Raw genomic sequence first — 27,459 nt, 5'->3', positions numbered from 1 at the left:
AAAGTTTGAATTGATGGCGAAAAGCTTTGTAGTTCAATTTTATAATTTTTTTTTTCAATAAAGACATTTAAGATTTAAATAATCATTCTCCTAACAATTGAATTATTAACAAAAAAAAAATATCGCATAAATGGATGGTGGAGAAAACAAAGAAGAAGAAATGTGATTGATGAAGAGAAGGAAGTGAGTAGAAGAGATGTAGCTTGTTCTAGTTGGATTGTAAGTGTTAGTCAAAATTGTCGAATGATTAGTATAACTAGAAATAAGATGTAATTTAAGAAAAAAAAAAATCTAGTACCACAAACTATTACACAACTTCTTTGCCACAACTGTGGTGTGACAGAATGAGAGCGATGAAGAAAAAATAGAGGGTTTATGTGTAAATTGATGACGTCGAAAACCGTCACCAATGGGTCACACCGTACTCGCGACTCGAATCGAACCTGCACGACGAAACAAACAAAAGAATCCTTCAGAGAAGCACCGGTGTGGTGCCGGCCGAAGGCTCTCCGACGGTCAAGTTAGAATTCCTTTGTTTTACTTAGTGCGTTAGAGAGGGTTCATAAAAGCATACCTCGGTTTCTGTGGGTATTACGCCTTTTTATAGTGATAAGGGGTTGACTTTCCCTTTTTGGTTTCCACATCTTTTCAATGTGGGACTCTATTCCCAATTCTTCCAAACGTGGTGAGCAAGGATTCCCATTTCCGGATCATGGGCCCTCGCTGCGTCAGCAGTGATGGGCCTTCAAAGCTGGGACCATACTTACGCAGGCCCAAGAGACCCAATCCGTCAGGCCCATTAAGGTAAGCCCATCATGCCCAATATTTTATCATCTTCAGTTGCCCCCTTCACCCCAATGATCCGTCATCTTTAAGGACAAAGGATCAATGGGGTGACGGTCCTTATGTATGGCTATGACGGATTCATGCAGAATAGGATGACGGTCCCAGATGGATCAACTCGTCAAAGGAAGAATCATCAAGTTGACGGTTACATGACGGGTACAAATCTGTTGGTACGTACTGACAGGTTGTCAGCATTTATTAAGCATGCCACGTGTCACTCTCTGAATGGTCGTTGTATAGGATCGAAGCGTCGCTTCGTCTTCCGTGCACTTCCTATATATATAAGGCGCCTCACTCTTTCATTTTTCAATTTTCACTCAGAAAACATTTGTCAGAGCGAAGCCGTCAACCTTGTCAGAGAAATCCGTCGAGGACGAATATTTGCTGATTACACCAACCGTCACCTATCCTCTGCTAAGTTCGGTAAGTGCTTCTAATTTACTATAGTCAAGTTACATTTTCGTCCATGCATTGTTGTTAGGCTTTCCATACCCGTCAACACTTTCAAACCCGTCAGTCTTAGGTTTTATTGTCAATTGTAGGAAATGTCTAGTGCGTCAAGTAACCAGTCGGTGGTTCGTGATGGGACGGAATACGAGGATGTATACCCGTCCGGTCATAAAGACCAAGAGAGCCCCGGCGAAAGTAGGAGTCCGTCTGCCTCCTCTTCATCCTCAACAGATGAGGATGTGGAGATAGTTGAAGTAGATGGTTCCGACGATGACGGGGATCGAGCACTGGAGTCCGTCGTAGGTGCTGATGGACTAAGGCAGTTCATTATGTTACCAGAGTGGACGGTGCATAGGTTTACATCCGTCATTAGAGAAAAACACTTCAGCACCTTCAGAACCAACTTTCAAATCCCTGACTATGTTTCCATCCGTCTACCACATGTGTCGGAGAAGTGTTACTATGAGGGGGTAGACGGTGTCGGAGTGTACGAGCAGGCGTTGAAGGCTGGACTTCGATTCCCGCTTTCTACACTTCATAGGGAACTCTTACAGTATCTGGGGTTGTCCGTCACCCAGATATCCCCTAACGCCTGGAGGGTCTTCATAGCCATGGAGATTCTTTACGGTGCAATGTCGAACGGGGAAAGGAAATTGACGGTCCGTGAATTTCTTCACTGTTACCGTCCAGACGAGATTTCCGGATCAAGGGGGATGTACAGTTTTGCTAGTCGGAGCTCCTTGTTGAAGGTGATTTTTGAGACCCCAGACTCAAATAGAGACTGGAAGAGTCGGTACTTCTTCCTGGAGGGTGACAGATGGATGAACCATCCAGGGGAGACGGAGTACATGCCCGTCGACACAACTTGGGCAGTAATAAATCAGACACGTATGCATCCGTCTTAATTTTATACTGCTATTCATATCCGTCCATTTTTATGTCTATATCTTGATCACCTTTCTCTGCAGGTAGACGGCGCCCACAAGTCAGCCTTGAGGAGTTTAGTTTCCTTGAAAAGATTTGCAGGAAAACTACGCCGGAGGAAAGGACTTGGGCTAAGTTGGTGAACCCAAGGACCATACATTGGTACTGTGACGGTCCTGAGCCCACCCAAGAAGCAATTAGATACGACGAACGAGTTCATAAACGTAAGCCCGTCAACTTCACTTTGTCATCTAACTGCCCTTACGTAGTTTTAATTTCATCCGTCATTATTTGCAGAGATGGATGACGCAAAAAGGAGAGCTTTGATCAAATCCCAAGCCGTCAAGAAGAGGGAATCCGGCGAGGTGGTTCCTAAGGTGTCGGCTTCAGCACCTAAGAGGAAACCAACATCAAAATCTGACCGTCCGTTTAAGCAACCAAAAGTCTCACTTGAGCCCGTGGTTGGTTTGATGGCAGAGGGTGTCAAGACCGTCACCCCAGCTAAGAAGGGGACAGGTAAAGGACTGATGACGGCCCCAGAGGGTAAGCAAGAGAGACCTCCTTCCCTTCTCCGTGACGACTCCAAGTATGCATTGGAGAAGCTGTCGTCCATCATCACGGCAGAAGACTATGAAGACCTGGGAAACCATTCGACGGAGGCCATGGGGGAGACGGGCCTCTTCTCCGTCGCTCAGGTTGGTTATGTTTGTCAAATAAGTTTTTATTTTTCTTTCTTCTTGTTACCTACATTATGTGACGGTCTCTTGTCTATTTGCAGTCCTTGGTCATGATGAAGGGACTACTTGACCGGTGTCTCAACCGTGAGAGTACCTTGGACCGGGTGCGCGCGAAGGCGCAGCAGACGGAGGAAGAGCTCGGACAACTTCAGAGATGGAGGTCCAAGATGGAGAAGAAGCTGGAGCTTTCTGAGCAGGCGAGGAAGGAGCTGGAGGAGAAGACGGCCACTTCGCTGACGGTCATAGAGAATAAAGAGGCTGAGATCAAACAACTCAAAGAAGATCTCCGTCAGGCTAAAGTGGCAGCCGTCGAGGAATACCGATGCTCGGAGTCCTGTTTGAGCGAGCTGTCGGATTCCTTCCTCCAAGGCTTCGATGATTCCCTCCGTCAAGTCAAGAAGGCTTATCCAGAGCTGGACTTGACAATGGTCAAACTTGAGGACCAAGCCCAGACTTCTGCCCTCCCCGTCGCCTCCGAAAACACGGAGGACCTTTTTGGCGACGGTGCTGCTCAAGGAGACGGAGAGTCCGCCCCGTCGAAGGATGTCCCAGTTGCTGAAGAAAAGAAAGATTGATGCCTATGTACTTTATTTTGTGAACAATCCGTCCCTCTTTTTTATTCATTTTTTAAGACAATTCGTGCTTTTTAATTGTATTAAACATTTGCCTTTGGGGCTTTTGGCTTAAAGTTCACATATGCTTTTTATAATTGTTTGGTACTGTTTAAAGCTCCGTCTACCTTCTTGAGGGAGTATTTTTGTGAGAATATTTTGTTTGTCCGTCCATATTGAGGACTTATTTTTTTTTTTTATTGAGCACTTACAATTGGGGATCCGTTCATTCTGTGGTGTTGTATGACACTTTTGAACGGACTTATAAAAATTAACGTTGCTAGTGGTCCGTCCACTTTGCGTACATGCTCTTTTATTATCCTTGTGGGATAGTCCGTCCACTGTGTGGAATTATTTTCACCTTAGTGATCCGTCCACTGTGGACTTCTGTGTAATCACCTTGGTAGTCCGTCCATTGTGTATGTTTCATCGCATTAGTGATCCGTCCACTGTGTGGGATTATGTTCAACTAAGTGATCCGTCCACTTTGTGGCCTTGTATTTTTAATCACCATAGTGATTCGTCCACTTTGTGGACTTATGTTTCTTCACCTTAGTGTTCCGTCCACTTTGTGGACTTACGTTTCATCACCTTAGTGATCCGTCCACTTTGTGAACTTTCGTTTCATCACCTTAGTGATCCGTCCACTTTGTGGACTTTCGTTTCATCACCTTAGTGATCCGTCCACTTTGTGGACTTATGTTTCTTCACCTTAGTGATCCGTCCACTTTGTGGACTTACGTTTCATCACCTTAGTGATCCGTCCACTTTGTGGACTTTCGTTTCATCACCTTAGTGATCCGTCCACTTTGTGGACTTATGTTTCATCACCTTAGTGATCCGTCCACTTTGTGGACTTACGTTTCATCACCTTAGTGATCCGTCCACTTTGTGGACTTACGTTTCATCACCTTAGTGATCCGTCCACTTTGTGGACTTTCGTTTCATCACCTTAGTGATCCGTCCACTTTGTGGACTTATGTTTCATCACCTTAGTGATCCGTCCACTTTGTGGACTTTCGTTTCTTCACCTTAGTGATCCGTCCACTTTGTGGACTTACGTTTCTTCACCTTAGTGATCCGTCCACTTCGTGGACTTACGTTTCATCACCTTAGTGATCCGTCCACTTCGTGGACTTACGTTTCATCACCTTAGTGATCCGTCCACTTTGTGGAAGTGATAATCCTCGTAGGCTTACCCGTCCATCATGCGGATTTGATTCGGTATCCGTCCATCTTGTGGACCTCAAGTGATCATCCTTTTGAAGGATCCGTCCATCTTATGGACTTTATTTCGCATCCGCACATTTGGTGGAACTTAGTTACTTTGTGGGCAATTGTAACGGCATTCAAGTAGAAAATCAAAGTTGATAGAAATGTGTAAAGGAAAAGTGCCTGCCCCCCCGGGCTTAAAAAGGCACGACAAGATTGTAGCAAAAATAGTTAAACAGTTGATGGAAAAGTTAATAATGTCAAAAAGTCTTAAAGGAAAAACTGGTTGTCGTGTCGTTATCACTGGTAGTATTTCCTCAAGTGCTCAGCATTCCACGGATGCGGCAGCTTTTCTCCGTCTACTGTCTCCAGGTGGTATGTTCCCTTCCTTTTCCACGACGCAACTCTGTAAGGTCCTTCCCAGTTGGGGCCGAGTTTTCCCTGTGTAGGGTCTCTTGTTGCACCCATGACCCTCCTGAGTACGAGGTCTCCTACTTAGAAGCTTCTTTGTCGGACCCGGGAGTTGAAATGCCTGGACATGCGATCCTGGTATCTAGCGATCCTCTGCTCTGCAGCCGACCTGACCTCATCTATAAGGTCCAGCTGTAGCCTCGTGGATTCGTCATTCCTGCCCTCGTCGTGGTTGTGAACCCTGTAGCTTGTGAGCCCAACTTCTGCTGGGATGACTGCCTCGCTCCCGTATGTCAGTCGAAACGGTGTCTCTCCTGTCGGAGTCCTCGCCGTTGTCCTATACGCCCACAGTATGCTTGGCAATTCTTCTGGCCATATGCCCTTTGCCCCCTCGAGCCGAGTCTTGATAATCTTTAGCAGGGATCGGTTTGTGACCTCAACCTGACCGTTAGCCTGAGGATGGGCGGGTGATGAGTAGTGGTTTTTTATTCCTAGCTGTGTGCAGAAATCACGGAAGGGGCCGTTATCGAACTGCCTCCCGTTATCTGAGACAAGGACTCTAGGAATACCAAACCTACATACTATGTTCCGCCAGACAAAACTTCTAATGTTCTTTTCTGTAATGGTGGCCAAGGCTTCTGCTTCTACCCATTTCGTGAAGTAGTCAATACCCACTACCAAGAACTTTAACTGCCTTATCGCCGTTGGGAAAGGTCCCATGATGTCCAGTCCCCACTGAGCGAACGGCCATGGAGCCGTTATGGGGGTTAGCTCTACAGCTGGCTGTCCGATAAAATTGCTGAACCTCTGGCATTTGTCGCATCTTTTAACGTAGGACTCAGCATCCTTTTGCATGGTCGGCCAGTAATACCCAGCTCGTAGCAGTTTGTGCACCAACGACCGCGATCCAGAATGATTCCCGCATATTCCTTCGTGTACTTCCCTCATCACGTAGTCTGCCTCTTCAACCCCGAGACATCTTAGGTAAGGACGGGAGAAACCTCTCTTGTAAAGAATGTCTTTTATCAAGACGAACCTTGCCGCTCGGACTTTTAACTTTCTCGCTGCCTCCTTCTCTTCAGGCAATATCCCGTCCTTTAGGTATGAAGTTATCTGCGTAGTCCAGTTTCTTTCGGAGCGTATCTCCTGCATGTTGTCGGGGTCTATTAGCGGAAAGATTTGAACAAAGGAAAGCACATTACCCGGTGTTATCATATGTTCTGCTGAAGCGGCTTTGGCTAGCCGATCAGCGGGCTCATTGTCTCCCCTGGGGATCTGGACGAATATTGCTTTTAGCCCGTCGACTCTAGCCCTCACTTGATCAAGATATCTCTTCAACCTTTCCCCTTTGCATTCATAATCTCCGTTTACTTGATTGGTCACGACTTGAGAGTCGCAATGTACGACCACACTTTCAGCTCCGGCGGCTTTGACTAGGTCGAGTCCTGCTGCTACCGCTTCGTATTCTGCTTCGTTGTTGGTAATGGGGAAGTCGAGACGGACCATAGATTCAATCTCGTCTCCTTCAGGTGACAGCAATATTATGCCGGCTCCTCCAACTCGCTTATTGGATGATCCGTCGGTGTAGATGTTCCACTGGGGGGGTTCTTCTGCCCCCTTGTCCGCGTCATGCGTAAACTCTGCTATGAAGTCGGCTACAGCTTGTCCTTTAATGGCCACACGTGGACGGTATTTGGTGTCAAACTCACTCAATTCTATTGCCCACAGCGTCAGTCGACTTGCGGCCTCAGGATTACTTAGTGCCCTTCGCAAGGGCTTGTCGGTCATTACGTTCACGGTATGGGCTTGAAAGTAGGGCTTGAGCTTGCGAGCCGCCGTGACCAACGCAAAAGCGAGTTTCTCCATAGGTTGGTATCTTTCCTCGGCACCGCGGAGCGCCCGGCTGGCGTAGTACACGGGCTTCTGTGCCCTGTCCTCCTCTCTGATTAAGGCCGCGCTGACGGCCACAGTGGAGACGGCCAAATAGAGGAAGAGCTCTTCACCTGGTTGCGAGGGGCTCAGTAGAGGTGGTGAAGATAGATAGGTTTTTAACTCCTCGAATGCTCGTTGACACTCGTCCGTCCACTCGAATGACTTTTTCAATGTTCGGAAGAAAGGTAAACATTTGTCCGTCGCTCTCGACACGAATCTATTCAATGCCGCTACCTTGCCGTTAAGGCTCTGTACTTCCTTCACGTTTCTCGGGGGGGCCATCTCCATTATGGCTCGGATTTTGTCCGGGTTAGCTTCAATCCCCCTTTGAGATACCATGAATCCTAGGAATTTTCCTGCCGTTACACCAAACGCGCACTTTCCTGGATTGAGCTTCATGTTGTAGGATCGGAGTGTGCCGAATGTTTCCTTGAGATCTTCCAAATGGTCTTCCTCCTTCCGGCTCTTCACCAGCATGTCGTCGACATAAACTTGGACGTTCCTCCCGATTTGCTGTGCGAACATCTTGTTCATTAGTCTCTGGTATGTTGCCCCTGCATTCTTCAGACCGAATGGCATTACTTTGTAACAGAAGAGACCTTGACTGGTTACAAACGAAGTCTTCTCCTGGTCGTCCTCGTGCATGCGGATCTGGTTATAACCCGAGAAAGCATCCATGAAGCTTAGCAATTGGTGTTGAGCCGTCGAGTCCACTAGGATGTCGACCCTTGGAAGGGGATAGCTATCTTTGGGGCATGCTTTGTTAAGATCGGTGAAGTCCACGCACATCCGCCATTTGCCACTCGTTTTCTTCACCATTACCACATTCGCCAGCCAATCGGGGTAGTAGACTTCCCTGATGAAGCTTGCATCTTGGAGTTTGCGGACCTCTTCCGCTATTGCTTGGTCTCGTTCCGGGGCGAATACTCTCTTCTTTTGTCGGACGGGTGGAAACGAGGGCAACACGTTCAACTTATGTACCATGACCGAGGGATCGATTCTTGGCATATCGTCATGGCTCCAGGCGAACACATCCTTATTGCTTCTCAAGAAAGCCACGAGCTCTTGACGGATTGCGGGTTTTGCAAGCGTTCCGATCCTGGTGGTTCGGTCTGGATTGGAACCGTCGAGAGTTATCTCCTCTAGCTTCTCTGTAGGTTCTGTCGTCGTTCGGTGCTCTTCTATGTTCAAAGCCTGGATCTGGTCTTCCACCTCCATCATAGCTACGTAGCATTCTCGTGCGGCAATTTGACTTCCGCGTAGCTCTCCTACCCCATACTCTGTTGGGAACTTGATCATCAGGTGGTAAGTTGATGTTGCCGCCTTCCACGAGTTGAGCGTGGGTCGCCCAATAATAGCATTGTAGGCTGACGAGCAATCGACCACCAAGAATGTTACGTCCTTGGTGATTTGTTGTGGGTAATCTCCTACCGTCACCGATAACGTGACTGTGCCCAAAGGGAATATTCTACTCCCTCCGAAACCAACGAGCGGGGCGTTTGTTGGTATCAGTAGCTCCCTATCAATCCTCATTTGTTGGAACGCCGGATAATACAAGATGTTGGCCGAACTACCGTTGTCGACCAACACTCGGTGGATGTTGTAATCGCCTGCCCGCAAGGTGACGACGAGGGCATCGTCGTGTGGATGGTGTAGGCGCCTTGCATCCTCTTCCGAGAACCCGATAATAGGGCCTTCCCTTCTTGCCATCTTTGGCACTGTGCCTGCTAATTGGACATTCTGTACCATCCGAAGATATGTTTTGCGAGCCTTTTTTGACGATCCGGCCGCACCTGTTCCTCCAATTATCATCCTTATGTCCCCCAATGGGGGCCTTGGTCGCTCGTTCTCTCGGCGGGGGTGTTGTTCTTGTGGGGGTTGATCCGTTCTCTCCTTACTGACGAACTTCTTCAATTTCCCTTGTCGGATAAGGGTTTCGATTTGTTGCTTCAAATCATAGCAGTCGGCCGTGTCGTGACCATGGTCACGGTGGAAGCGGCAGTATTTGTCTCTGGACCTTTTGTTGGGATCACTCTTCAGCTTTCCCGGAAACGTCAGGGATCCTTCGTCCTTAATCTGCATTAGGACTTGGTCTATCGGGGCGGTCAACGGAGTGAAACTTGTGAACCTTCCGCCCATTGGTTTTGGGCGTCTCTCCTCCCTTCGATCTCCCATCCGTCCTCTCTTTCGCCCCTGGTCCTGTCGGGGGTCCTCTTGTCTGTCCCTTTTCTTGGGTCTGTCTTCTCGGGCTAACAATGCGTCTTCAGCGTTCATGTACTTGGTGGCCCTGTAAAGCACCTCTGACATGGTCTTTGGGTCGTTTTTGTATAGGGAGAACAAAAACTTACCCCCCTTCAGCCCGTTCGTGAATGCTGCCACCAATATCTTGTCGTCGGCTTCGTCGATCGTGAGCGCTTCTTTATTGAAGCGTGATATGTAGGCCCGTAACGTCTCCTCCTCTCTCTGCTTGATATTCATTAAACAAGCTGTGGACTTCTTATACCGATGTCCTCCGATGAAGTGCGTAGTGAACTGAGCGCTCAGCTCCCTGAAGGTGCCGATGGAGTTTGGTGTCAGCCGGCTGAACCAAATCCTTGCCGCGCCCTTCAGGGTTGTAGGGAATGCCCTACACATAATTGCGTCCGCCACTCCCTGAAGGTGCATCAGGGTCTTGAAGATCTCTAGGTGATCGAGGGGGTCCTTGATTCCGTCATAACTGTCCATGCTTGGCATGCGGAACTTACTCGGCAGGGGGAAGGAGTTGACGGACGCCGTAAATGGCGAGTCAGTCCGGTTGACAAGGTCGTCAAGATCGCTGGACACTCGCCCCTTGAGAGCGTTCATCAGGACTTCCACCTGTTCCTTCATCGCCTGCATCTCCGCGATGATGGGTTGTGGAGCTGTGTCCGTCACTGAGGGGATGCTAGCGTCCCGTCGCACTTGTTTGCTCGGGGCATTACTCTCCTGTGGTCCGTCATTATTTCTCCTTTCCTCACTGTTCCCTTCTTGATCTTCTCCTTGGCTATTCACGGCTGCACTCTTTTGATTCAGCTGCTCCGTCAGGTCGTGGTTTTGTTTGGTGAGGCGCTCCACGGCTGCGGCGAGCGTCTTGACCTGTCTCTCAAGGGCAGTCGTAGGGGCTTCTTCTTGGACGTCATTTGTGGTTGCCATCGAGCGCGTGAGTACCATGTAACTCCTTTATCTAGGAAATGTTACCGTACCCGGTCGTTTTCCCACAGACGGCGCCAACTGATGACGTCGAAAACCGTCACCAATGGGTCACACCGTACTCGCGACTCGAATCGAACCTGCACGACGAAACAAACAAAAGAATCCTTCAGAGAAGCACCGGTGTGGTGCCGGCCGAAGGCTCTCCGACGGTCAAGTTAGAATTCCTTTGTTTTACTTAGTGCGTTAGAGAGGGTTCATAAAAGCATACCTCGGTTTCTGTGGGTATTATGCCTTTTTATAGTGATAAGGGGTTGACTTTCCCTTTTTGGTTTCCACATCTTTTCAATGTGGGACTCTATTCCCAATTCTTCCAAACGTGGTGAGCAAGGATTCCCATTTCCGGATCATGGGCCCTCGCTGCGTCAGCAGTGATGGGCCTTCAAAGCTGGGACCATACTTACGCAGGCCCAAGAGACCCAATCCGTCAGGCCCATTAAGGTAAGCCCATCATGCCCAATATTTTATCATCTTCATAAATAATTGACAACTACTCATAATTTGCCACGTGATCACATCAAAGTCATAGCAAAAAATTGTGGAATAGTTTAGTAATGGATACAAAATTTGTCAACTGTGGTACGGTGCAAAAATCAACAACAATGCCTCGCCCATAAAAATTTGGTTAGGAATGAACCTTTTTTTACTAATAATTTGGAACCTCCACAAATTATCTCCATCAACCTTTTCAAGTTTCAACCTCTAATTACAGCTACCTGTTTATATTTTAAATTGAACAAATCCAATGAAACCTCTTTATTTTTTATATTTATTAAAAAGGTGATCCCTCATAGAATTAATATATATATATATATATATATATATATTTATTTTAGAGTAAGATTTAGGTACAGTATTTAGGTGTTGTTCCTTAGATTCATTTTTTAAGATTATGCCATGTGAATTTTTTCTCATGGGATGAAAGTGTTTTTTTTTTTTTTTTAATTAAGTAGCCACATGACTGAATCTTAAAAAAGGAACCTAAGGAACAACACCTAAAGTACTGTATCTAAGTTTTGTTCTATATTAATAGGTAAAACTTAAAAAAAGCTCAATTAGAATTTAAATATAGAATCTAATTTTGTGCCATGTGTCTAAATTTATGTGGGGACCACCATAATTATTCACTTAAATTTGTGCCATGTGTTCACTTAAGTTTTTTAAATTTTGTGCCAGGTAAGTTAATGAGTACAAAATACTAAAAATATGATATTAATGAATTATAAAATGAAATAAAAATTAAAAAAAAAAAACCAATTATATATACTCAATAAAAATCACTACATAACAAAGATCACCACATGTTCTATCTTATTAAAAATTAAAAAAAAATCATAAGTAGTATTAAATTTAAGTAAGAATTTTAATATGTGACTAATTACGTTTACTTAAAAAAAATTAATTATTAATATTTTTATGATAAAAAATTATGTTTAATTTTAAATGTATCTATATGAATGCATGTGTTACATGTTTTTTTTTTATTTTTTATTATTTTTTATATATATATATATAAATAACTTGATTAATTATTTATATTTTTATAATAAAAATTATATTTAATTTTAAATGCATCCATGCATTTATATGTGTTATATGCTAGTTAGTTTAAAAGATCCCTATATATATTAAAAAAAAAAAGGTCGCACTAATTATTTATATTTTTATGATAAAAAATTTTGTTTAATTTTAAATGTATCTATACGAATGCATGTGTTACATGTTTTTTTTTAATAAATAATTTGATTAATTATTTATATTTTTATAATAAAAATTGTATTTAATTTTAAATGTATCCATGTATTTGCATGTGTTATATGCTAGTTAGTTTAAAAGGTCCCCATAAAAAATAAAAATAAAAAAGTTTAAAAGGTCAACTCTCTAGATAAACAAGATGATCGAAATCATTACTTTCATTTATTAATTCCATCCTCGAACGTTTGTTATTTCAATTAATTTCTTTTTTCTTCTTTAATTTATTTCTATCCTAATTGGTATCGGGCCAAGCTTGAATAGTGTCCAAGAGCCCAAATAACTTTAGGTCGCACTGGTTGGATCTTTTTTACTCAAATTCTACACATTGCAACATGCCTCTTATGGTGAAAATTATTGCTCTATCGGGCATAATTTCTCCTCCAACAAATTTTTTTTTTTTTTTTTTTGGAGGAATCTCCTCTCATTTAGCTTAACTACATTACCAAACCTTGCAACCCATGAAATTAATTTTCCCATATGGACTCATGACCCAAGACTTCACTTCATGATGTGGATTTCTGATTTCTCCAATTCTCCTACCCCACAAATGGGGCTCATGTCTCATGTCTCTCTTGCTTCATGAATTGGGTTAAGGCTCATGGTCTATGCTTCTCTTTACTTCATGAAGTGAGCTTTATTTTTTCATCCAAGATAACGTTAGAAACTTAGAATAATAATCATGTGATGATTAAATTTATCATTTTCTAACTATTTAAGCTTTTGAAAAAATTGGTACGCTAAAACACTACTGATTAGCCCTAGGTTACTAGGTATAACAATAACAACCATACCTTTTTGTAGGAAGTTGCAATGCAAAAGATAAATGCTAACCCCAGCTAGATTGTTGAGTGCAAGTAAACAACAACTTCGCATCATTGCTAGTAGTCCCATAGCAAGAACTTCATTGCTAACTACTTCTCATCTACACGGTACAAACTAGAGAATCAGGTAACTAGGAGCGATGCCATGTTAAGGCTAGGGTGGTCTTAGGACCACCCTGACTTGAAAAAAAAAATTATATATAATAATTTAAAGTTTTTTATTTGTTTACCTTTCAAAAAAAATTTGGGAACACCTTTAGTTTTATTTTTTTATTTTTTATGTCAGTAAAATTAAATTTTGCTCCATAATTTGTTATACTTTCAAGCAAAAAGAAAAAGCCTAAAAAAAAAATTTTGAACTAAAATTTGAAAAAAAAAAAAAAAAAAATTGTAACATAGCAAGCCCAAATGCCCAATAGACCATAGGGAAAAAAAGGCCTAGGATCAATCCTAAATAGACCCAGACAGATTTTTAAATCAACAAAAATAACCCCATACAGATTTTTAAATCAAAATAATTAAATTTTTATTAACTAAATACCCAACCCAATACACCCAATATGCGTATGCCGATTGATCAAATGGTAAAGCAAAATTGAATCCTAACCAAAAGGAAAAAGAACCTCATCAACGACATCAAGCACATTGGCGCCTCTGCCTCAAACGACCAAAATGGCCAAATGGCCATAAAATCCTAAGTATCTAGTTAGTAGTTCTAGTTACCAAACTATATTATTTACTAGCTTCTCGAGTTTAAAAAACTCGATTTTGGCCTATAAATCGAGTCTCAAAGACTCGATTTTTATGGTCTGATGTGGCAGTTTTTTCTTACTTGGAAATCGAGTCTCTAATGCTCGATTTATAAACCAAAAAAATTAAAAAAAATTTTAACTCTCAAGTCTCTCGTACAAGCCAAAATACGCAATTTTTTTTTTTTTTTTTTTAAGAAAGCAAAAACACAACAATTAGAAGGAGAAAGAATCAAATGGCGACCTGCCCAGAACATATCAGAGAAGAACCCAGAGAGAAAAAAAAAAAAAAAAAAAAAAGAAACAGAGAGAAGAACCTGGATCGGTGCGCGAGGCCAGGTCGCGCGCGCCGTGCGCATGGCGAGCGGCTCGGCTTGGGTCACGCACGACGCATGGCGCGGCCTGGCCTGGGTCGCGCATGGCACTTCTTCTTTCTCTGTATTTTTTTTTTCTCTGGGTTCTTCTAGGTCTGGGTTCTTCTTGGCCTGGGACGCTTTCTCTGTTTTTGGTTTTTTTTTTTCTTCTGGGTTCTTCTTGGCCTGGGACGAGCACGATGCTTCTTCTTTCTTTTTTTTCTTTTTTTTTCTTTTCTCTCTCTCTCTCTCTCTCTCTGGGTTCTTCTGGGTCTGGGTTCTTCTTTGAGTTTTATAAGGTTTATAAATTGAGTCTTAGAGACTCGATTTCCATGTAGATGCCATGTGGAAAAAGTGTCACATCAGACGTGAACAACCCATAAAAATCGAGTCCCAAAAACTCGATTTATAGCCCCTAAATCGAGTCTCTTAGACTTGAAATGCTAGTAAAAAATATAGTTTGGGAACTAGAGCTACTAACTATATACTTAGGATTTTATGACCATTTGGCCATTTTGGTCGCCTCAAACTCAGCAATAACAACAGTAACAGAGCATATCGGGCCATCGACGATGGTGAGATTGGATCAAAGATAAGAGAAAGAGATTGCATTGGCCTCGAGCAACAGCAACAGACCCCGCCTCGCCCCTGCTCCGAAAGCACATCGACATCGGCAACGGCGAGATCGGATCAGAGATTGCCTTGGCTTGGCCTCGAGTCCTCGACGTGCTGCCATGGCCCCGACCCTCAAGGTATTTCAGTTTTCTCTCTTTTTCTCTATCTCATCTTACATCTTTGCTGTGCTCTGAGAGTGAGAGCGGAGCTTTCTCTCTATTTTCTTTGAACTGAAAAATGAGATTCTCTCTTTGGGATTGAATAGCTTTATATTATGTCTAATCGCCTTTATTTGACATTTTGACTTTATTGGTTTTTGAGTTTGTCGTTTTGTATATTGTGAATTTTGTGTGTTGTGAATGTTTTATATCTTTAATATTTTGTGTAATGTTGATTGGCTCTTATCTGTTGAGTGGGGGTGGATGGGGCCGTGGGGCTGTGGGGTTAGATATTTGAATTGGGGAAGTGAATAGGTAGAAGCAGTAGAGGCCTAAAAATAACTGACCAATATTTTATAAAAAACAAACAAATTAAATTATGTTAGACAGTGAGTTGAGCCATGGATAATGCACATAGGGTGTTGTAAACTTTACATATTTCTGTGTTTTTTCATTGTTGTTGTCGTCAATATATTAATTTCTCATTTTATTAGATTGTGTAATTTATGCTTCTTAAAGAACACATTGAGAAAAATTCATGGAGCCACCACTGCAGGTAACATCACACTTTCCATTTGAATAATGGAATTCCCCCCTTTTTAATGTACTTTTATTTTTTAGATGATTGAGCAGATTTTATTTCAACACATAAACATGTTCAATGAATAGCATATACACACGCACAGAGATAATAAAAAGCTCAAATTCCACCAAACTACAATTCATGGAGACTTTAATACAGAATATGATACAAAACTCTATTTCTGGTGCAAAAACCTCTTTTGGTTTCCACCTTACTCTTTAAACTTCCCATCTAATCAACCTGATTAGTCTCAAGACTGCCATTCTGTATTACAGCATTTATGTGCCACCACATGTGATAAAGCAGCCCACAAAACAATTGCAAACTATAGCCTTTTAGCTTTTACCTTATAACTCAGATTCTCCCTAAGCCATAATTATCATCCCAACTAAACTTAGGGCTTAATGCTACATCAGTTCATTGGCTGCCAAAATATTCTATAAGAGAGAAAACTGGAAAAAAAATGCTCCCTTTTTTCAAGTCGATTTCTGTACATAACATACTGATCTTCAACCTGTAGTTCCCACTACAGCAGCCTTTGTTTTATGGAAAATCTATTTTAAATCGCTAGCCAACCTATGAAAGCATGTTTAGGAATGCAGTTAGTAAGCCAAACCAGCTTGCCTCTGGAATTTTTTTCTTTTGAATATGGCTTCTGGTTTCAGAGCATGACTACTTACCTGGTTTGAATGGTAACAAAACAGGCCTATCTATCAGTCTCCCCTATCTTTACAAGTTCCCAACTTACTCTGTATAGATATAAGATCTTCATATTCAGTAAGTTTCCACAACCAGTCCTTGCCCTTAAAACACTAGATAGTTTGGCATTTAAACTACAAACAGCATCATAAATTACTCTGTGACCATATCTAAAGATACAATACACTATTATGGTTTCACCAATTTAGCCATAAGAAAACATGGCTACCAAACCCTACTATGTTAATTTGGATATAACGTTTAATTGAAATTTGATTAAAATATGGTTGAATTTAGAAAAAGTGATGTTTTAAAAAGCTATTCATAAACAAATTGATAAAAAAAATTAAAGGAAAAAGCTGTTGCAAAACAGACTTCTAATTAGACAGTAACGTAAGCTTCAAATCATGTCAAGTGCTATCTTGTGGGCTCATATCTAACTAGAAGCTTCTTTATTATCTTTTGCAAATATTTGGTTTCTCTGGTCAAATGACATACATCTGTTGTTTGTTATCAAAGCTGCACATATATATTTACGTACTGATTATGATTGAACCCAAGGAATGTCATTACTAGTACTTCTCATTTCTTCCAGAGCTATCACATGCAAGACTGCACATGCTTAAAATAGTTCCAGAGTTATGATAGCAACGCTTCTTGTTCCCTGATGATATACAATCATGCAAGCTAGAAATGAAAGATGAAATTATAAGCTCAATTTTTCAAAATCAAATATTTTTCTTTCTTGTAGATAGTTCTTTACTAACAATGCCAAGAGAAGTTCTTAGAATGAAAATTACAAAGAAAACTCACATTAGTCGTACAGAGCACGAGCTTAAGCTGAAGAATTATCAAAAGCCATACCGTTGTGATGAATGCAAGGAATGCATGTTCCCCTCCCTCACAATTTTCTTTTGTTGCCATGTACTTGATACTATTTCTTCTTCAATCCTTCCCTTGGAAAGAGAATCTATGAATTGTTCAGGTTCAATGTGTAACTAACATCCTGTTAAATAAATTTGCAATGACACAGATGAACTGGAAATAGAAAAGTACTTATTATATCCTTCCAACATTCTTAAATTCTTAATAGATCACATGAGAAGACCAAGTGAACTGCCAAGAACTGTGCATTAGGTCTGCTGCAATGCATAAAGCTCCAACAAAATAGCTTTAGTGAAGAAAAATAACTATTATTTTACAATTATAAATGGTCTCTCAACACCAACTTAACTAAGCCTTAATCCCAACTAATTGGGGTTGGCTACATGGATTGTTTCATGCTACTCACCCTATGAAGAGCCATATCTCCAATTACCTATCTAAAAATGGCATCCCCACTCCCAAAAGGGAAAAGCAGACAAATCTAAGAGCCTACCAAATGGATAATACATGTCAAACACATGATGGTCTTGCAGAACAAATAAAACAAAAGCAGACATTCTAGTGGTAGCAAACCTATGACAGACCTAAATAGCATAATCAAGCCAGTAATTGCAAGATCTTAAATTTATAAAAAAAAAAAAAAACAAATCACTAACCCTCATTTCATAATATAATCAAAGAAAAAGGCAGACATGTCCATCATATGTTATAATGGACAAGGGTAATGATAAAAAGTTTTTAAATTCCAATTATAGGATATGTTTCAAGTTATACACACTCATTACTTGTTGCAATGCTCTAAGTGGCACAGCCAATCACATACATATTTAAATTAGTAGAAACAGCAAAAACATAAGAAAGTTATGAAAATGACTTCCTTTTTCCGCAAAAACAGTGAATTTGAACAATATTCATGGAATTTAAATGTCCAAATGAATTGGACTTAGCAGATGCACTTTTATGAGAGAAATAGTAGAATTATAACAGGTCTCCACCTGCAATAGCCACACAAATTTAAAAATCAAACCTTCTTGGATTTCACATATGGTTCGTTTCCTTATAAGCTAAGACATTTACCGTGATCGCAAGTGGTACTCCACCGTAGAGATTTTTTTTTTGGTAACTCACACTGACACACACCAAGTAGATCTTGAATCTACGACTTCACGTTCCACCTTGTTGTTATGATGGTAGGAGATGTCATTTGAGTTAGAGATCATTGGCACATGATAAAGGGTCCGTTTGGATAGAATTTATTTTGCTGAAACTGAAAATACTGTAGCAAAATAATTTTTAAATGTGTGAATAGTGCCGTGAGACCAATTTTTAATGAAAAAGTTGCTGAAAAGTGAAATTTGTGGGTCCCGTGAATAGTGCACGGGACTCACTGATGTGCTGAAAAGTCAAAAATTTTGGCTACTGTTCATGCACTACAGTAGCCGTTTCAGCTAAATTTTTTCTCTGAAATGTGTGGGGGAAAAAAAAAAAGAGCAAAACGTAACGCAAAAGGCAAACGCCATATAAGTCCTATCCAAACAAATACAAAGAGTGTATTGCAGAAAAAAAAAAAAGAGAGAGAGAGAAAAGGCAATGTACTGGGTTGCCACAATCTCTAAATAGCTATAACAAGTAATAGGTAAAGTAAACGAATATCAACATTGCTAAAGGGAACACCTGTACCACCAAGTCCATAACAATAAGATATCTAGCATCAATGTTGACATTCTAGGGCTATCATGGGGCAGACTATATACAGCACTGTTTCATATCTCCCAAAGTTTAGGCTGCAGCAAGAAAAAAGAGAAAGACAAAAGTTCAAATGTAGATGATCACTAAGGGACACCCCCCAGCATTTGTGTATACTGATATACATACATACCTACATACATACACATATATATACACACATACGTACATACATATATATATATATTTGTAAAAGTAGGGAAATATAATGGTGATCACTGATCCCGACAAAATTTGCAAAGATGCACCTAGGAAGCTACTTTTAAGTCTTAAGTGTTTGTTAGGCAACAACTTTTTCTTTTAACTTTTTAAATTATTTGCTTATGTACAGATTTTTAAGCTTCAATTTTTCTAGGTAAAACTATACTTTAACGAACTTTCAGCAAAAAGCTACATCCAAATGCACTAGTCTTATTCCATTTGGTCCTTCCTACTCTCAACCTTGTTCCTCAAGTTGTCCAAACAGTCACCTTGTGCCCTTTTTGTGGTGCCATTTTAATATTTAACTGTAATTTACACCCCCCCTGCACACACACAGATAAACACTGAGAAACTCTATAAACATAATTCAGTTCACATGAAAATTTTCTGTCTACAAAATATGGAGTAACAAGATTGGACATTTACTTACTTGTAAAACTGCCACTTTTAATATACTAAATTCCCTTGTTAATTAGTTTTCTTTAAAAATAATTCTATAAGGCTAGATATTCTATTAGATATCTAATTAAGGAAACTAAATGAATTCTAAAACAGGGTTCTCCATTATTTCCTTCACAAACAGTATCCAAGTCATTAATCCAAGAGAAACATGCATATTTAAGAACACAAGAAACATCATACATTCATTCAACAGATTAAGGTTTCTTAACAGAATGAAATTTTGACAAACAACTAAACATAGCCAATATATAATCCATTATCATTTTTCTAATCAAACTCACTGGGCAAGTTTACAAATATCCTCATACTCAACAGCTTTAAGCACTTTACCAACATAAGCACCGTTCTCTATCTGCACCTTGGAGGAAAACTTCTCCGTATCAACCCCCAACAACTTGGCAATCGCGCCACGATATGCCCCATTCACAATCTTCACGAGTCCCCCAATTTGCGGAATCATGGTCTCGAGCTCCAACTGATCAACTCTCAACACATGCTTACTCTCAAGCATCTCAATTTCCCCAACATACTTATCAATCACTTTCTTCACAACCCCTTTTTGCTTGTAGTAACCCTTCTCGGCCAAAGCTTTGCTCACAACCTTAACAACAATTCCCTCACACAACCAATAGTCCTTCCTATTAATCCTCTCCTTCATCTCCTCCCCCCTCATCATCTCCCCCAAAACCAACTTATTATTATTACTATTTGTCTTTGCCACACTGGCTTTGTTATCGGTTTCCATTTCATCAAACACCAGTTTCGAACCCTCTCCCCTCTCTTTCGGCTTCAAATTCAACGGGGCGAGCTTCAAACCGATCTTAACACCAGCTTCGGGTTTCAATTCCCTAACAGGTTCAGCCTTGAGAGGCTTCGGAGGCTCAGAAAATAACTCAGCAGCTTTCTCGATCTATTTCTGAATCTTTCTCTCTTGCTTCTCTTCCTCGGCCAAATCGGCCTTGATTCGCTTATTTTTCAATCTCTCTTTGAACAAAGTCTCCGAATCTCTATCTATATACATAATGAACCAACCTTTAGGGGTTTCCTCGACCTTACACTTGTTGGTTCGATCGAGATACTTGACGAACTCAGTGAGCATGGCCCACTCGGTCGAGTTCATGTGGATGTGGTGGCGACCGTTGATGTACTCGTTGTAAACGACGGTGGCGGCGATGTGACTGAATCGGTGGCTATGCTTCATGTGGTCCAAGAAAGTGCTATGAAGCTGATAGGATACACATCAAAATATTCAGAAGTGAAAACACACTGAGAAACATGTTGATGATGCCTATAAATTTTGAGGTGCACACAACTGGACTTTTGTTAGGACTTTTGTTGATAAACTTTTGTTAGGTAACAGTACACTTGAGGTCTTTCTTTTATTCAGTAACTAGGCTTGCCCCTAATTTTTAGGGGGATGGGTAAATATTTTCATGTTACACGTGGTGCATCTCTCCCTCGTTGCAGGGGGAGTCAACATCTGAGGTTAGAAGCCCAGGAGTTAGGCTTGCCTTCTGTCTTTTTTGTTTTTTAAGAGGGAGGCAATCTAGGATTGTCAATAAAGCATAACAAGATCCTACTCAGATTAAAAAAAAGAGACAAAACAGGGTATTCCATTGAATTTGATAAAGCTCAACAAATATCGGATCAAACTTACCCAAAAAAAACACATACATCTACATATAAAAAAATGTATCTATATGTGTATACCAGATTCATGGTCCAACGGGTCACCCCTAATACATGAACACATATAAACACTGGTATGTAGACGTATCCAGTAGTTGCTAGCGTGACAAATGTATGAGAGTAATTTATTTGACATTACAAAGCCGTATACCTTCTCAAATATTTTATGTTCCTAACCAATCTATACTTTACAGATGAAAATCTAAAATAACTTACCTAGATCCTAGTCACACCCAATCTAGAAAGGAGTAAATGCAGGTGGACATATCATCAGAGAAAATGCCTCAAATTTTTGAGAAATGCATGCAATTATATGCAGAAAAGAAATTAAAACAAACATGTTCAACAAAAAGTAAAGAAAGTTTCATTAAAAAAAAGTAACCTTCTTCAGACAATGGTGCTTTGCGAGGGCCCAATTGGTCATAATAACAGTAGCAACCACAAGGAAAACATAGCCTGCGACAGTCTGTGTGGCAATATTGAAACCCAACCATTGATAAATCTCTGTTGTGTAGTTTGCACATGTCACAACATTGAATAGAAAACCACGTGGAATTTGATATCCTCCATTCCCATCAGATTCCTCAGCAAGATATGGCAATAGAAGTTACAGATTTGAAAAAGAACTCCAAACCCAAAGCCAATCTTCATTTGGAGGTCACTAACAGGCGTGTAAAGTGGGTGGTTCACATAGTAAGCAATGTAAGAGCCAAAGGTCCAATAATATGCACAATTACGAAACACAAAAAACTGGGTGACCTGGCATGGCTGAACCGATGCACAAAAAATGTTTCCATAATTCGTTTGAAGTAGTGGAAACACCAGTAATATAAAGCATATGTCTGAACTGGGTGGATGGCTCGCTCCCCTTTGTAGCCAAAGAACTGGTAGGCAGGGAAGTAATAAAAGATGGGATAAAGGAGCAAAGGACCCAAGTATTCAAAGAAGAAAAGTGTGCGATAGGAAACTTGTGTGTCCAGGTCCTTGAACACTACAGTCAAGTGGTTTCCATCACAGTAATCCTGGAGACTTTTCTTGTAGTTAAGAACAACAGGCTTTTCCTTTGATCCTGGTTTAAGGGGGAGGGTTAACCGCTGTCTTGAAGGATAGAACTTTTTGGCTGTTGATGTAAGATGAAAATCACGTGAGTTAAGTCATATGACATGCAAGTCTGTCAACTAATATGATGTGTTGACTTAAGTCTGTCAACACATTACTGACTTAAATCAAATCAGACAGGAAGTCTAGTGCTGATTTTGTTAAAAATCTTACAGATCCCACAGACTTAAAAATTATTTTGTTCTAGGCAGCAATATTGCATCATGAAAAAAAAAAAAAAATTGTATGCAGTGTGAATTCAAGCACACTGAAAGGAAATCTTGACACTTACCACTGGAGCTCGGAGCTCTTCTTTTTTTTTTTTTTTTAAGTTTGTTTATCTAATTGTAATTAACACTGCATACAAATTATAGTTCTCTGAAATCTGAAAATAACTTAGTCAAACAAGCCCAACAAGACCTGGTGCTTTAACAGATAATTTTTAAAAGTGATTAGTCATGCCCACAAATAATTGAATTGAATTAATAGTAAAAATAAAATTCCTGTCAATGTCATGACTCATTATCCTTGAATACTACCATAGTAGAAAAATATTCAATGATTTGGGAGAATCATTTTCAAGAAAGTACATTACCCTCCACAGACTGATATGTGTACATTCTAGTACAAAAAGTGAACTTCCTTCCTTCTATGGAGGGTGGCAGGTGGGGGTGTTTGTGTGTGTGTGTGTGTGGGGGGGGGGGGGGGGGGGGGTGTTAGCGGGCGGGGAATTCAGTTCAAGATGCAAATCTGTATAAAAAAATTTATCACTAGAAAGGTTTCACCTATGTGGTACGGACAACCAAAGCTCTAATTTAGCTTTAAGCATAAGGATGTTGCTAATTCTTACTGGGATACTTTCAAGAAAGAAAATTAAGTCCTTAAAGACAATAGAGAAGACGTCCTTCACATTTTTGTGCAAAAAACATCATGTAGAACCCAGTTGTCAAATTTGCAGCCGTTTATAGAAGTTTCAGTAATTCCCATAATAAAGAAAATCTCTTTTCATCCTCAAACCCATACTAAAACTAGTGTTAACGCCTACATCACTACATGTGGAAAATAACACTTTTTCGGCATTCGTCTTTTAAAATCAACCATAACTATTTCGCTAAACACAGATTAACTGACTAACAAAGCATACTTAGCAGTTCAAGGTAAAAATTTGCATGGAAATTCTAATAACAAGGAAAGCAAATCCAGCACTTACTTCGTTGATGAATTGCCTCCTGCAGATCTGCAACCGTAGCCTACAAATTAACAAAAAAGACATATACAATCACAATTGGGTATAATTCAAATACATGCAAAGGAAAATAAAAATCATGAAACTAATATAAACCCAAGAAAACAAAAAAGAAGACTATTTTAGGGTCTTAATCACAATGTTAATAAATTACAAAAACAAAGGAAAAACTAGAAAAAGAAGATCGTACGGAATCACTGAGCTCAAGGCCACCCTTGACAACGTCTTTACCACTCCGAGAAACTACACTGACCTTCATTTTTTGAGACCAAAAGAGAGTGACCCAATTCACGAAATGGTGCAAAAGACAAACCCTTTTGGTTTGTGAGTGGTTTTATTAAAGATCCAGGAGCTGTGACCCAATTGAGGAAATGGGAAACTTGTATGAGATCCCAAGGATGGGTATGGTAGGCTATGAAAGTATTAATTTTTTTGCAGAGTAATTAAGGGGCGGGTTTGGGAGATATAGTAATGGCGTGTAGTTGGGGTAGGAGAGCTAACTGCATAGGCTGATGAACCACAATTTCTCATCTCATCTCGTCTGTGTTGCCTATTAAGGTTTTACACTTGTGGGCCAGGTTCTAACTTCTAACCTTGAACAACTTAGTGCCCGTTTGTCAGCTTATAGAAGCTGAGACGCACGTTTTGAAGAAAGCTGGAGTTGGAAACGCGTTTGGTTCTACTAAAACGTAACTTTTTTCATTGTCAGCTTTTAGAAGTTGAAACGCATGCTTTGAAGAAAGTTGGAGTTGGAAACGCGTTTGGTTCAACTAAAACGCAACTTTTTGAAAAAAGTTGCGTTTTGGGCCAAGATTGAGAACGCGCTTTTGCGTTATGGAGCTCTGGAGGTCCATAAACGAAAAGTCCATGCGCGTTTTTGAACTATCTGTTGGGCTCTTCCTTCAATTGCCAAATTACCCTTGATAAACAGTCCTCAATTCTCACGCCTGTCCTCATTCCTCTCATCTCATCTCATCTCTCAGCTTTCCCAACAAATTTCCAAATCCAAACACAAAAAAAATTTATAACAAATTCCCAAATCAGCTAAGGAAAAAAAAAATCAATCCCTTGCAAATTAGGATTCCTCAAAATGCAAAACAAAAAAAAATCAGAATATAGCAAAATGATAGAATTACAAGACGAAATTGAAGGCGAATGCGTCAACAACACTGACTTCTACTTCGATCAAATCGGCGAACCCCTCCCAATCAAACCCTCCGACTCCGACCCCATTTTCAATCTCCAAGCCCTTCCCTCTTAGCCACTCGCCGTCTCCAAACTCCACCGCCTCATCTTTGTGGTGCACTCTGATGGATTCTGCGTCGCCAGAACCAAGGACGCTATCGATTCCGCCAAGAACCAATAGACGAAGTGCTAAAAAAAAAAAGAGGAAGAAGGAGAGCTCTGGAACGTTCTGGAGTTTGGAGGAATGGTAGGGAAAAAAAAAGGAGGAAAGATGAATAAAAAAGAAAAGAGTAAGGGTACGTGTGTGGAGGAGGGAAAAAAAGTGGAAAAAAAAGGAAAAAAAGAAAAAAGAAAAAAAGAAAGAAATGCCGTGTGTGGAGGATAAAAAAAAGAGGGGAAAAAATAAAGGAAAAGAAGAAGAAGGAAATGTTATTAAATTTGGGACACATCACCATAGGTCCCACCTTATTAAATTTGGCCAAGAGATGTGAAGTGTGAAGACAAGCGTAGCCTTTATTTTCTACTTTTCAAATTTCCCTTCCCATCTTGACTGTATCCTGCATATAAAACAAGATGTTTGTGAACATATTTATTGGAATTTTTTTTTTTTTTTGTTTATATTCATTTATTTAGAAAATAAGTAAAGTTCAAGTATTAATTTTAGACTCGATTATTAAATGGGTCAAATGTAAATAATAGTGTGTTCATAAATAAATTTGTGAACATGAGAACTCAATTTAACTATATATAATATAACATTTTATATGTATACTTGCTTAAAGATGTATTAATATAGACTTAAAATTAAATTGTATAAGTTTGTTAATAAGTTTATATGATATTAAATTATTATTTGTAGCTTACTAATGATATATAAGGTCTATTTATAATAAAAATTCATGGAATTGTGAATAGATAAAACATTTTAGTCCTAGTTTCATAATATAGATAAAAAGAATAAGTTAATCAAGTAATTAGTGAACAAGCTTGAGCTTGGTCGATAAGAAAATGAGCAAAACTTGAGTATAAAATCTTGTTTGGTAATGAGCTCAAGCTCGGCTTGTTTTCGAAAAAAAAATATTAAATAAACAAAGCTTGAATTTTTACTACTCGGCTTAAATTTGTCAACTGTGGTACGGTGCAAACTCAACAGCAATGCCTTACCCATAAATATTTGGTTAGGAATAAACTTTTTTTTACATCTCTTACAATTTTTTTACTAATAATTTGTCACCTCCAAAAATTATCTCCATCAACCAATTCAAGTTTCAACCTCTAATTCCAGTTCCCTGTTCATATTTTAAATTGAACAAATCTAACAAAACCTCTTTATTTTTTATTTATTAAAAAGTTGATTCCTCGTAGAATTAATCTCTCTCTCTCTCTCTCTCTCTCTCTCTCTCTCTCTCTCTCTCTCTCTCTCTCTCTCTCTCTCTCTCTCTCTCTCTCTCTCTCTATATATATATATTCATAGGTAAAACTCGGAGAAAGTTTAATTAGAATTTGAAATTAGAATCCAATTTTGCATCATGTGCCTAAATTTATGTGGGGACTATACCATAATTATCCACTTAAGGTTGTACCATGTGTCCACTTAAGTTTTTTAATTTTTGTGCCAAGTGAGTTAATGAATACAAAATACCAAGAGTCTAATCTAATATTAATGAACTATAAAATAAATAAATAAATAAAACCCATTATATATACTAATATACTCAATAAAAATTACTACACAACAAAGATTACCATACGTTCTATCTTATTAAAAATTAGATAAAAAAAAAGATCATAAATGGTATTAAATTTAGGTAATAATTTTAATATGTAACTAATTATGTTTACTTTAAAAAAAATAATAAGTTGACTAATTATTTATATTTTTATGATAAAAAAATTGTGTTTAATTTTAAATGTATCTATATGTATGCATGTGTTATATGCTTTTTTTTTTTTAAATAAAATAATTTGGCTAATTATTTATATTTTTATAATAAAAATTGTATTTAATTTTAAATGCATTCATGTGTTTAAATGGGTTATGTTAGTTAGGTTTAAAAATCCTATTTAAAAAAAAAGTTTAAAAGGTCAACTCTCTAGATAAACAAGATGATCGAAACTATTACTTTCATTTATTAATTCCATCCTCAAACGTTTGTTATTTCAATTAATTTTCTTTTTTCTTCTATAATTTTTTTCTATCCTAATTGGTATTGGGCCAAGCTTTCCAAGAGTCCAAATAACTTATTGAAAATTTCGCACTGGTTGGATATTTTTTACTCAAATTTTACACATTGCCTCTTATGGTGAAAATTAATTATTATTGCTCTAGCGGGCATACTTTCTCCAACAAATTTTGTTGTTGTTGTTGTTGTTGTTGTTGTTTTTGTTGTTGTTGTTGTTGTTGTTGAGGAATCTTCTCTCATTTAGCTTAACTACATTGCCAAACCTTGCAACCCATGAAATTAATTTTCCCATATGGACTTATGAGTTATGACCCAAGACTTCACTTCATGATATCGATTTCTGATTTCTCTAATTCTCCTACCCCACAAATGGGGCTCATGTCTCATGTCTCTCTTGCTTCATGAATTGGGTTAAGGCTCATGGTCTATGCTTCTCTTTACTTCATGGAGTGAGCTTTATTTTCCCATCCAAAATAACTTTAGAAACTTAGAATAATAATAATAATAATGTGATGATTAAATTTATCATTTTCTAACTATTTAAACTTTGAAAAAATTGGTCCGATATAACACCACTGACTAGCCGTAGGTTACTAGGTATAACAATAACAAACGAACCTTTTTGTAGGAAGTTGCAATGCAAAACATATATGCTAACCCCAGCTAGATTTTTTTTTTTT

The 27,459-nt window shown here is 39.6% G+C and overlaps 1 protein-coding gene and 1 pseudogene across 2 annotated transcripts; one reads left to right on the top strand and one right to left on the bottom strand.

The window, feature by feature from the left end:
* Window positions 1–399: 399 nt before the first annotated feature.
* LOC126697499 (uncharacterized) lies at window positions 400–3,588 on the top strand. 2 transcript variants are annotated; one of them, XM_050394509.1, is made up of 4 exons: window positions 400–1,269; window positions 2,265–2,444; window positions 2,518–2,915; window positions 2,999–3,588. In XM_050394509.1, the coding sequence occupies exons 1-4, from the start codon at window positions 906–908 to the stop codon at window positions 3,530–3,532; spliced, it is 1,476 nt and encodes a 491-aa protein (XP_050250466.1). In that variant the 5' UTR covers window positions 400–905; the 3' UTR covers window positions 3,533–3,588. The 2 variants fall into 2 exon arrangements, with proteins under 2 accessions (XP_050250466.1, XP_050250467.1); XM_050394510.1 differs by lacking the exon at window positions 400–1,269 and adding an exon at window positions 1,907–2,184.
* A 15,867-nt stretch (window positions 3,589–19,455) lies between these two features.
* Window positions 19,456–24,071, bottom strand: LOC126697498 (KIN17-like protein; annotated as a pseudogene).
* Window positions 24,072–27,459: the final 3,388 nt, after the last annotated feature.

The sequence above is a fragment of the Quercus robur genome, chromosome 8, assembly GCF_932294415.1.
Source record: "Quercus robur chromosome 8, dhQueRobu3.1, whole genome shotgun sequence".
Lineage (NCBI taxonomy): Eukaryota > Viridiplantae > Streptophyta > Magnoliopsida > Fagales > Fagaceae > Quercus > Quercus robur.
The sequence above is the reverse complement of the archived record's forward strand: the minus strand, read 5'-3'. Positions and strand labels throughout refer to the sequence as shown.